The sequence below is a fragment of the Magnolia sinica genome, chromosome 1 (genome assembly GCF_029962835.1).
Source record: "Magnolia sinica isolate HGM2019 chromosome 1, MsV1, whole genome shotgun sequence".
Lineage (NCBI taxonomy): Eukaryota > Viridiplantae > Streptophyta > Magnoliopsida > Magnoliales > Magnoliaceae > Magnolia > Magnolia sinica.
In genome coordinates this window covers 122,462,032-122,473,864 of record NC_080573.1, presented here as the reverse complement: position 1 = coordinate 122,473,864, position 11,833 = coordinate 122,462,032, and the positions used below count along the sequence as shown (strand labels likewise).

Here is an 11,833-nt window from a genome sequence, read left to right as displayed (position 1 = left end):
TTGGGCAGTAAATCCATTCTGTACATTAGAATCTACTTGAAAAACCATAGGGGTATGGTGATTTTTGGATTAAATTCGGTGTGGCCCATAGACTTTCCACTCTACCATCTGTCCTCCGTTTGGATGGGAGTGAATGGACGGCTCAGATCATCCAAATGAGTGAGGGGTGGGCCCCACGGAGTGAAACCGGTGGACACATGTCCGCCCACTATTCCTGCGCAAGAAGAAAGATGGGTCAGCCTGTCTTTAACGGGGCTGACCGTCCGGTGCGGGTCCAGTGCATGTACATTATGTACACGCACTGTGCATGTAGGGTTCACTGTGATGCTTGTGAGAAATTTTCTCCATCCATCCTCTCTCTCATCCATTTTAAGGGGTTGAGACCAAATTTGAAGTATATCCAGGTATCAGGTGGTCTTAAAATCAATGGTTTATGGGCTGACCTATCCGTTGGACCACTTCCACAGGGATTCGAAGGCTGGAATTCGATGTGTATGGTTAATTTACGGTCCTTAGGCCACATATGAAGTTTCGAGCCGAACGGATGGTGGAAACCCTGTGATCCTACATTCTGGCTGACTTTCAGGCCCGTTTAACGTGAGTGACGTGATTTCCTCGGATCTCTAGCATGTAAATTCTTCGATCTCGGTCCCATAGGGTCCTTCCCTTACCTTGGTGACTTTAGGGCATCAAATCCATGCTTTTAGTACCCTTTTCATTTCATGCTCCTAAATACACCTTGCATCCACTACCAAAAAATTGACCAGAGGCTACGGACTTTAGATGTTTTTGCCTACGGATATAAACCATAGTAAATATACCATGGATTTAATCCATAGTTTTTTTTTCTTTGGGGGGGGGGGGGGGGGTATAACTTTTTTTGATAAACAGAATTTACAAAACCTTCGGGTGTGGCCCGACAAAAAGGGCGAGCCCTACCTATCATATGCAACAATGGACCGAAACAACCATGAAAACATGAACTACCATGAAAACCTATTCCTGATCGCCCCAAGCCCCACTCTATCGAGGAAAAGGCGGCCCCTGACCTCCTGGGGGAGGTCAGGAAGGGAAGGGAACAAGGAGGACCCTTGACTGTTACTGCCCAAGTTTGCCAAGCTGTCCGCCGGCCCGTTGCCTTCTCTTAAGACATGACAAAACCTTACCTGGCAGTGGGTAGTGAGACTCCGGAGTCTGTCGATCCAATACCTCCACTTCCACCACACTTGAGAAGAGCCCAAAAGGATGTGCACCACTAGGAGGGAGTCGGATTCCATCATGATGTTCTTTAGCCCCTGGTGGAAACAGATCGTCAAACCATCGTGGATGGCTCGCAACTTAGCCCTGGTATTAGAGGCAATACCGTAACCGGTGTAAAAAGTGAAGCGAAAGTTTCCCCCATCTCCTCTACACACACCACCTCTCCCAGCCATCCCTGGATTGCTGCGAGACGAGCCATCAACGTTGAACTTCACCCAACCAGTCGGCGGTTTTTTCCAATACACCACTCGGGTGGGATCATGGAGGGTAGAAACGCCACGGAGGCCCAAAGGAAAGAAAAGCCTGTTACCTTTATGAGCTTGAGAGGGAGCAGAACGATCGTTATCAATCCACTTCACCCACCTAGCAATACGAGCAATGATGGTACCCGATCTTACTTTGGAGTTGTCAAACCTGGATTCGTTCCTTGCCTTCCATAACTCCCACAGAATCAAGCAAGGCATCAGCTTTTATAAATAGCTCTTAGTCCTTCGAGCGGGGTGAGGATCCCACTAGCGGGGTGAGGATTTAATCCGTAGTTAAATCCTATTTAATCTGTAGCTAAAACTTACATCCCCAGTAGGATTTTATTAGAGATTGATGGTGCTTAAGGGGCTCCATGAGGCCCATTGGAATATATATATTTTATCTAAGCAGCCCATATATTCTAATATATAGTTTCAGTTGATGAGCCTAAAAATTAGGTACATTGAAGGTTTAAGTGGACCACATAGTAAGAAATAATAAAAAATAAATTTCTATCATTAATATTTTATGGGATCTGCTTACAGCTTTGATATGACTCCATTTTTGGATAAACCCTTAAAATGATCCGTTAAAATGAATGGATGGAGTGGATCAGTAACATGCATCGCGGTGGGCCCCACAAATCTAAGCACTTTCCGTCTGTCACCGGCCCCCAAAACCAAATCCCTTGTAATCCTCCCTCACGCGCACCTCCAAATAAAAATCCCCTTTTCTCTCTCGCGCCTGCGCCCATCTCCCAAAATCCAAACCCTCTCTCTCTCTCTCTCTCTCTCTCTCTCTCTCTCTCTCTCTCTCTCTCTCTCTCTCCGTTTCTGAAATCTGTGGAGTGGGTTTTGAATATTGAAAGGAGTGACCACCGTGTTGTGTGAGGGTCATCCAAGCTGTCCATTAGATCTGCACCCCATGTTAGGCATACATCTCAAAATCTAGGCTAATGCACCCCAGTTACTTGTTTCAAAAACAGTTAACTGCCGGACCCATAAAGGCTAGCTGACGGTCTCTGAATGCGGTGGGGGTGAAGTCTAATGGTTGCTTGACCGACTTACAAGCCTCATGTTCCCTTTAACGTTCTTAAGAAAATCAAAAGTTGTTGTCTTTGTAGCCTTTTCTTGTTTTTTGAATGATTTCCATTAAGGGATTTAAGAATTGGATCGTGGCACATGTGTGAGAGATGTGCAATCAAAGCAGCTGTTCATTTTTTCGAATATGAGTGTGGCCCACCTGATGAGTGGATTGACCTGCTTTGTAGCAGGGCATATTCATGGTTGGATCAACTCGGCGATAGGTGCAGATCCCACATGACTGGTGTGTTGGCATATGTCCTCTTATTCATCTCTTCAATCTCTATGTTTGAATTCCTGTAGGATTTCCAGGTTGTGAAACATCCATTAATCTTCATCATCATCAAAGCCTTATACCAACTAATTGGGAAACATCCATTGCTTTTGAACAAAAAATAAAAATAAAAATCAACTTTTGTATTTTTATGCAAAATACCGTGAAATGTTGGATGCATTGGATTCTAGTTACACAATGCCATGGTATTTCTATGACATTCTCCTGATAATTCTTAATTGATCAGTGAGCAGTTTTTCTCATTTTGATGCACATTTCTGCCGAATCCTCTGATGCCAATTATGGTTTCCCCAATAAAGAAAATCTGGTTTCTATCCGAGCTTCATTTGACAACCTATTTTACATTTCATGTTGAGTGCACAAAACAAGTTCAAGAATGTAGAACCTTTTTATCTCATGCAAGTCGTTCATATGAATCTGGTTTTTGTCTGAGATGTGCATGCAAAAACTAGATTTTCTAGCACATGAAATGTGAAATAGGATTCTAGCACATGAAAAAAAATTTGGATGTGCTCATATGATCTAGTAATTACAAAAAGGAATCCAATTTTTTTTTTGCATGTGCTCATATGAATCTGGTTTCTGTCTAGTAATTTCCAGCACAAAACAAGTTTTTATCGCTCATGTGCTAGAAAATCTGGTTTCTGTCTGAGCCTCATATGATAACCTATTTCCCATTTCATGTTGAGTGAACAAAACAAGTTCAAGAATGTAGAACCTTTTCATAACCTTTTTGTCTGAAATTTTTTGGATTCCTTTTTATCTCAAAGGATATGAATCTGAAAATGATGTGATCTATCACCGCACTGCAAGTTCTGTGAGTATCTGTCTGTTCCATGCAGAAATTTGGATTCTCTTATGTTTTTTATTTTGAATATGCCATTACTAGTTTCCCCTCTTTGAGTCCTACCTTACAGTGGTACCAGTACCACTGGAGCGCACCTCATTTCTCTATGTTTTGCAAGTCCATATTTACCCGCACAGTGATTGATGTGCCGAGCCTACCATGTCACTTGGGTTATAGCAAAAAATCATGCTCTTTGAAACCCAAAAAGGAATTGGGTATAAGTAAATTAGCATGGGTCAGTGTAGATGTCTCTATTTTGATTTTTTTTTTCCCCAGAATCTAGCTTTTATATTGGAAGGTGTGTTCAGGTGCATGCTAGAGTGGAAGCTCTTACAGTGGGGAAGCTATCACTAAGCTTGACAGGTTTTAGCAGCGAGGCCATTTCTATTTTTGGAAATCAGATCAGCCTTGCAATCCAAAGCCTTCTGCTGTTCACACAATCTATACTTCTCATAGTGGAATATCTCAACACTGCAGCACTTGGGCCTTAAAAAGATTACAAATCAAGTAGGTAAATAGAATTCATCCTAGTGACTTTGGAAATAATAACTCTTTCCCATGTTTGAGATTTATTTTATAATGCTGATTGTGTTGTTAAGTATGTATGGCTGATTTCTATGATGTGTCCACATAAAATTTTCATTTAATTTTTGAGGAGAGGTGAAGGCCTCTTGAGAGAGTCAAAATTTGAGTCCTCCTCATCAATGCAATTTGTGTGTAGATCACTGGATTTGTTAATCTGAACCGTTGTGCACCTGAAAACTTGTGCATTTGAAGCAGTTGTCAACTGCTATTTACCAACCTGTTTCAGCAATACCTGCCTTTGCCGAATGAATTCTTAGTTCCCAGCATCTGCACTTGCAAAGTGTTGGTGTTCATCGTAGTATTTCACCACTGTCATTTGTGGATTGGAGCTGGCTCTACAAATATCACAAAGGCCTCATAGCTGTTCAGTTTTCCTTCTCCATTTTTGCATTGATTGTGTGATATCATTCATATTCCCTTATTTTTGAACTTGCATTGAGATGCTCTTGAACTCTGTTCCGGTTTCTCAGTCTTTGTTTTGAAAATCATGAAATTACAATGTGGATTGAGAACTTGCTTTGAGAATTTGTGGATTGCTTTGGGTAAGTGCTCATTTTGTCATATTTATCCCCTTTGATATCTGTCCTAGTACTGGGGATATGATTTGATTCAATCATGTACAGCTGACATGGCTCACAAATTCTAATTTCCACATTATTTCCTTTTTTCCTTTTAGGTTGCTTTAGTTACGAAATCTGGAGATAATATGAGGTGACGCAAATGATGGACGAGTTGAATGGCCTTCATACATCACATGGCCCTAACTCTGTTTTGAGCGTAAGTGGGAAAAGATTGTTAATCAGATAATTTTTTTTATTAAATTTCGGTGGTACCTTTGATCAATGATCGAGACCAATGATTGCAGTTTTATATAGACTCCTAAGAGAATATTTGTTGTTTATATTTCAAGCAATGAATAGAGAATACACTGTAAGTGAGTTCAGAACTGTGGTAGATATACTTTGAATCAACTGCTACCTGAAATGCAGATTACAACAGACATAATTTGTGAATTCCCTAGTACGTTACCACATAGATGTAGTATAAATTTTCTATTCATTAATTATACCACACAGATATAATTTGTGGATTCCCTGGTAGTATAAATTTTCTCCCATCAATTTACGAATAGCTTTTAAATGGTATATTAGCAAAAGTTTATAGTCCACTTCCCACCAAGCATCAAGTTTTTCTTTTCTTTTTTTTTTTATGATGACAGTTTATTGTTTTTTTCTGCATGACTTAGTTTTTGAGAACCGCATGCCAATTGAATTGGATCGTATCTAAACCTTAGCTCAAGTAATGCTAGGGTGGAGCATAGGGTAGGCTTCTTGTAGTGAATATCTTGTAGCTATATAACTTATATTTACCTTGGTGAGAAACAATTCGTGGACCTACAGATCTTGGGCATGTCGACCATTTATTGATTACAATATTTGATAGTTTGAATGGGAAATGGCAGAAGGAACTCGAGACAATTGGGAGGCAATATCTGTTTAAACCTTTGAAGCTCAATTTTCTTTGCCATTATGAGTTTCAAAATGTTGAATTTGGTCTATATGCTCATTGTCTCCATTGATCATTTTCTATTTGCCTTTGTTATAACTTGTATATGTCTATTAATGGAATCGTATTGGCATCTGATTTTTACTCACCTCACTCTTGAATCTGAACATATGTGCATCTTTTATTTTCCCCATATGGATGTATGGCGTGCAAGGATAAAACACATGCATCAATGTGGGCCTATAGATGTGAGATCTTCACTCTGACATAATGTCCTTTGGTTTCTTCAGTCCTGCTTTCTAATGCTAGTGTAATTTCAGATTGGATGTCTTTGCTCCTACCTTTGGCTGTGGAAAGAGGAGTTTGTGTAATTACCAATATGGGTGCAAGTAAGAATTTCTTATCATTCACTGAGCTTGCAACATTTCAATTACATGATATTGATGAATAGTTGTTTGTTATTAACATGTTTGGATCTTTTTCTTGGAAGTGGATCTACATGTTGCATAGGTAGCAGTCCTAAATATTTTTTGTTTATAGTCTGAATTCGGTTTTTTGTCAAATTAGCTAGCAATCAAAGGCCTCAAATGTATTTTTTTAAAAAAATTAACTTCTTAGTAAAGAAGTAATTTGATTTGGATTTTTCGCTTCTTCTTCTTCTTCTTCTTCTTGGTTTTTGGATTGTTGCAAAAGAAGGCTGCAAAACAGAGGTTTATTTTAATTTTTAATTTTTATTTGCAAGTGGTTTGATTTGGGTTTTCTCTAAAACAGAGGCCCTTTGTCTATTTTATCAATTAAATGATTGTTAGGCCATGTTATATCCATGATAGGTCTGCAATTTAACCACTATGCATAAGACTATGTAGTTCATTATTCTCCACCATAGTAACAATTATGTTTTCCATGCCAACCTAGAATTTGTAAAATGGACCTGCTATCTAGTGGAACACATGTATACATCAAATGAGCTATGAATCAAGTTTTCTTAACTATCTATTCTTGTCTACACATGAGGAGCACATGATTAGCCCATAGACCCGAGTTTTGGGCCAGCACATCTAAATTGTGGCTCCACCTAATGAACAGTTAGGATCTCAATCATGTGTGGATCAAGAGTCCCATTGGAAAATTCTGAAAAAAGGAAGAAAAAAAGAAGAAAAAAAGAAAAACTTAGCCAAGCAAGTAAGAAGTAGAAATTAATTAATTAATTTTTTTTCTATAGGTTTTTGTCATCCTACTAGGAATTGTCTTAAGCTTGATCATGTCCAAGCCCCATGGATTTCATTTTTCTTTTCTACAGTTTATCTTGGTAGGCTTGAATTCCTGTTAGTTTTCTTCAATTATTCTAATCAGAATCGTGTTTTCTCCTAACACAATTTTTTTTTTTTTTAGGTATGATATGGAAGACAACTGCAAGAGCTTACAACTTAGCTGCTCTCAAGTATTGGGGACTAGCAACTCATATCAACTTCCTTGGTAAGTTTGGGTGGCGATTGGATCTGAAAATTTGAGATTTTGATTCATTTGTTTCATGGCATTCGGCATTGGAATTGGGATGGTGCAATTGGATAACTATTACAAAGAACTTGAGGAATGAAGAACACAAGTCCTTTACTAGACATCATATGACCCCTAAGTAGATTAAAATCTCAATTTTCCATACACTAGCCAATGTGGAGTGAATAAGTTTTTATAGAAAATAGCTTGGTAAAATCCAAGCCAAAAAACCCTTATAGGATCGTAAAGGCCATTACGTAAAAGTAACAGTGGCAACCGCTACATGGTACATGGTTGTAATGGTTGTAATGGCCATTATGAAAAAAAATGACCCATAATTGCCATTATGGTGCCCATAATGGCCATTACACCCCTTGTGAAGGCCATAATTGTCTTTTATTGGGTAGATGTAGTTTTTTTTTTTTCAAAAAAAAAGGAAGAAAAAAAAGAGAAAAAAAAAAGAAAAGAAACTGGAAAGGCTGTTACGGCTTGTATCATAAAGATAATGGTGGTGGCCGTTATAGCCACCGTCAGAATTCCTTGAATCTAAGACCTTGCCCAAGAGCACTTTGCTTTGAAAACGCGGAGGCATTGTTTGGTAAAAACAAAAGTCTTGAGGAACTCTACAGCCTAATAGATTAAAGAAGAAAAAGGGGAAATATTCGAGCTACACTCTATATGGATAATATTATCCATTCTTCCGGTCATTTTTGGTTTCTATGTAGCAACTCTTTGTATTGTTTACCAGACCTTATTTCTATTTTATTTGAGCAAAGTATGTATATTTACCTTATATGGCAGTTATTGGCTGGTATGCATTCACTCAATGCCCTCTTTCTCCTTGGAGATACTACTTTGAATAGCTTGGTAAGCCAGCATTTATTTTTTGTTGGCGAGCATTACCCAACTGCTGATTCGACTACTCATTGACTTGGCCATTTGGATTTTCTTTTGTTTCAGAGGTTCCCATGGTTCTGGATCTCCTAACTTTGTTTTGTGGACATCTATATATGTCATTTTCAAATGGGTCATCCATTCTTGTGTCTCACTTTGGTAATTAGACTGACTCTCTACTTCTTCTTCTTCTTTAAATTTTTTTTGCATTTCCTCACTTGAGGATGTTTGAGCTGAAGATTTTTTACAATCCTATCTACGTTACGGGTGGGCATACCCTTTTCTTGACTTGTCATCCCCTTATGCTCCACTATGGTAAGTTATTGCCTTTATGAAATTTATATCTAATTTTTATGGATTTTCACAGCATAATTTTGCAAGAATTTTGATTTTGCCAAATAATGCCTCCATGAATTGAAATACTCGGAAGGCACTTTTCCACAGGAAGAAATACCAAAATGCCTTTATTTATTTATTTTTTCTCTGAAAAAATAATGAATATGAGAATTGTGGGGTCCACATGGTATATGTAGACATCTAACCCCTCCAATATAGGGCACCTGAACATGATTATCGCCAAGCCAGATTATTTTTTTCATTTGTTGTATATGCACTTGTTTCTTTTATTGTCGAATCTGAAATTTTTATATGAATTGATCTATCGGGGCATGTACTAGCATTGATAAGAGACGCCATTATTATTTTTGGTTTTATTTTTTATAAAAGAAAAAAGCTATGGTTAATAGTCGTAGCTTTAGATCTAGACACTGTAGCCATTTCTCACTTCAGCCTATAGCTACAGATATAGTAACACTTTTAGCTACAAATATTATCCGTAGCTGTATGTAGATTTTTCTACAGAAAATATGCTACGTATTTAATCCGTAGCTATTTGTATCTATGGCTACAGATTAAATCCGTGGCCATAGCTTTTTAGCCTATTGTCACGGCACCTACGACTATAGTCATGCTACGGACGATAACTGTAGCCATAGGTATTTGGCAACGGTTTTTATCCGTAGCCTTTGCCCCTTTTTGGTAGTGATCACAAACACGATTAAAATATGCAATATTTGACCCTCAACAGTTAGTTTTCTGCCACATTGGAAACCTTCTTTGTAGCTCAACATTAAGAATGGGATTACCAGTATCGGACTGTTGGATCGCCAGTTCAGTAGCTTCCAGCGCCTCCTCAGCCAACTTTACCTGGGCGAAAATATTTCCAAAGCATTCTTTGTTCCAAACTTTTAAAGCCTGTTTTACAGATTTCAATTTGACTATAACATTCGTAATGGGGTGGTTAGAATTGACCTGGGCCCATGCTGACTTGATAAGCGGAAGGAAAGAGTCCTCCTAAGTCTATAAACAGTGGAAATTGAAAGGTCTTGGACCATTGAACTATTGTTGTGGGCTGTGAAGGAGAAGCGGGGCGTGGTCCGACGAGTTGCGTGGGAGGTGGTGGACCTAGAAAATGACTACGTTGCATTGATTAACGCCCTATCCAGCCTTGCCCAAACTCGACTGGCTCTAGTCAGGTTGTTACTCCATGTGTATCAGCTCCCATGGTATCCTGCATCCAAAAGACCTACTAAATTTATTGTCGCTGAGAATTCAGATGCACTAGGCCTGTCCATGTTACTGTGGCTTCTTCGCTCAGATCTATTAAGGATAGCATTAAAGTCTCCGCAAATCATCCAATGTCCCTACATGGAAATGGATATGGAATGAAGATCGTCCCACAGCTCTCTTCTGACTATCTTTAAACAACTGGCATATACGATGATAATATGCAACACTTGGTAGTTCACGAAGCTTGTAATGGAAATTTTTATCAGTTGATTTGTCAGTTTAACAATAGAAAAGGATATGTGGTCATGGAGGAACACCCAAATTTTGCCTCCAGTTTCAGCGTTTGTGCAGGAATTGTGGAACCCGAGTGAGAGACCCACTCCCACACACCTCTCGTCCCTAAGCATCAATTCGAGAAAGGCCACCATCCATGGATTTTACTCCCTAATGAGCCTTTTACAGGTCTTCCTTGTTCTTTGGTTTCCAACCCCACAAACGTTCCAAACTAGGGCCTTAACCCTTGGTGACACAACCTGAATTTACGGCCCTTCTCTTGAGTCTTCACAGCCTGGAATCCCAATCACCCTTAGAATATAAAGCTCTTGGTCTTCTAATCTTGATCAATTTCAATTTATCCATATGGAAATTAGTAGTAAACACCATCATTGAGTCCTCTGCTGGCAGTTCTTCTTCCTTATTTTGACTGTCTGGAGATGGCGGTTGCCATCTTGCTAACTCATTTGTTGAAGCTAGTGCACATTTATCAGCGTGCTACCCTTCCTAGATGATGGGAGGAAAAGTATGTTGCTTGTCTGGGGCCTTGTCTTCATGTCATGGGATGCTGGTGGATGTAAAGAAAGGGGATAAATCAACCTCCAACCTAGACCGCAAGGGAGATTTCATCTGTTTCCTTTGGTCGAAGTGGTGGAGTTCTTCGGTGTGAAGATTAATGGCACCCTATAAAGTATCCAAAACATGTGAGGTTTACGAATGCAAGTCATCTCGAGGATAGAGAGTCCCTGTAGAATTTTGGGGGCTGGCAATAGGACAGATAACCTCTGGTAGTCTCCTTAGTATAGTAAGGTCTCCTAAGGAGGCATTTTGGTATCTTCTGAAACTTGTTTCTGATTTCGAAACATGTTGCTCGCCTTTGGTGGCTGGGTTAGGAACATTCATTAAGTTCTCCTCTTGATATATGATTTGAAAATTTAGGGTCTTCAAAACCCATAGGTTGTTCATCATAAACTTCTTCATGTGGATCACCATTTAAAATTGCACTTTTAACATCTACTTGATATATTTTAAATTTTTTATAACAAGCAATAAAAATAAATAATATAATGGATTCTAGGCGCACAACTGGTGTGAAGTTTTCATCACAATCAATTCTTTCTGAGTGTAGCCTTGTACAACCAGCCATGCCTTATTTCTAATGATATTTCTCATTTCATCAGATTTATTCTTAAAAATCTATTTGGTTCCAATTATATGTTTATCAGATGGTCTCGGAACCAAATACCAAACATCATTTCTTAGAAAATGATTTAACTCTTCTTGCATGGCTACTATCCAATTTTCATCAGCAAGTGCTTCTTTAACATTAGTCGATTCAATTTGAGAAGTGAAGCAAACGTAGTTACAGATATTCTCTAACTATTTTCTTGTTCGCACACCAGTAAAAGGATTACCTAATATCAGATTAGTAAGATGATCTTTGACTGATCTCAGTTCAGCAGTAATTAGATTAGATGAAGAGTCAGGTTTCTCGATAAAATTGACTTCATCATCATATAGATTTGATGTGAGTGTGATCAGGTGATCATCAATTAAAACATTAATAGATTCCTAGATCACTCATATTCTTTTATTAAGAACATGATATGCTCGACTATTCAGAGCATAACTCAAGAATATTCCTTTATCACTCTTGGCTTCAAACTTTTCCAAAAATTTTTGATCTCGTAATATAAAATACTTACTTCCAAAAATTTGAAAGTATTTAACAGTTGGTTTCTTATTGAACCATAACTCATAAGTTGTTTTATCTTTTAA

The 11,833-nt window shown here is 38.5% G+C and overlaps 1 protein-coding gene across 2 annotated transcripts; it reads left to right on the top strand.

Annotated features, from left to right (window-relative positions):
• Positions 1 to 5,669: 5,669 nt before the first annotated feature.
• On the top strand, positions 5,670 to 8,373 carry LOC131217257 (uncharacterized). Of its 2 annotated transcripts, XM_058212168.1 has the most exons (5): positions 6,035 to 6,210; positions 7,044 to 7,130; positions 7,214 to 7,295; positions 8,119 to 8,185; positions 8,279 to 8,373. In XM_058212168.1, the coding sequence occupies exons 1-5, from the start codon at positions 6,147 to 6,149 to the stop codon at positions 8,303 to 8,305; spliced, it is 327 nt and encodes a 108-aa protein (XP_058068151.1). In that variant the 5' UTR covers positions 6,035 to 6,146; the 3' UTR covers positions 8,306 to 8,373. The 2 variants fall into 2 exon arrangements, with proteins under 2 accessions (XP_058068221.1, XP_058068151.1); XM_058212238.1 differs by lacking the exon at positions 7,044 to 7,130 and having other exon boundaries at positions 5,670 to 6,210.
• Positions 8,374 to 11,833: the final 3,460 nt, after the last annotated feature.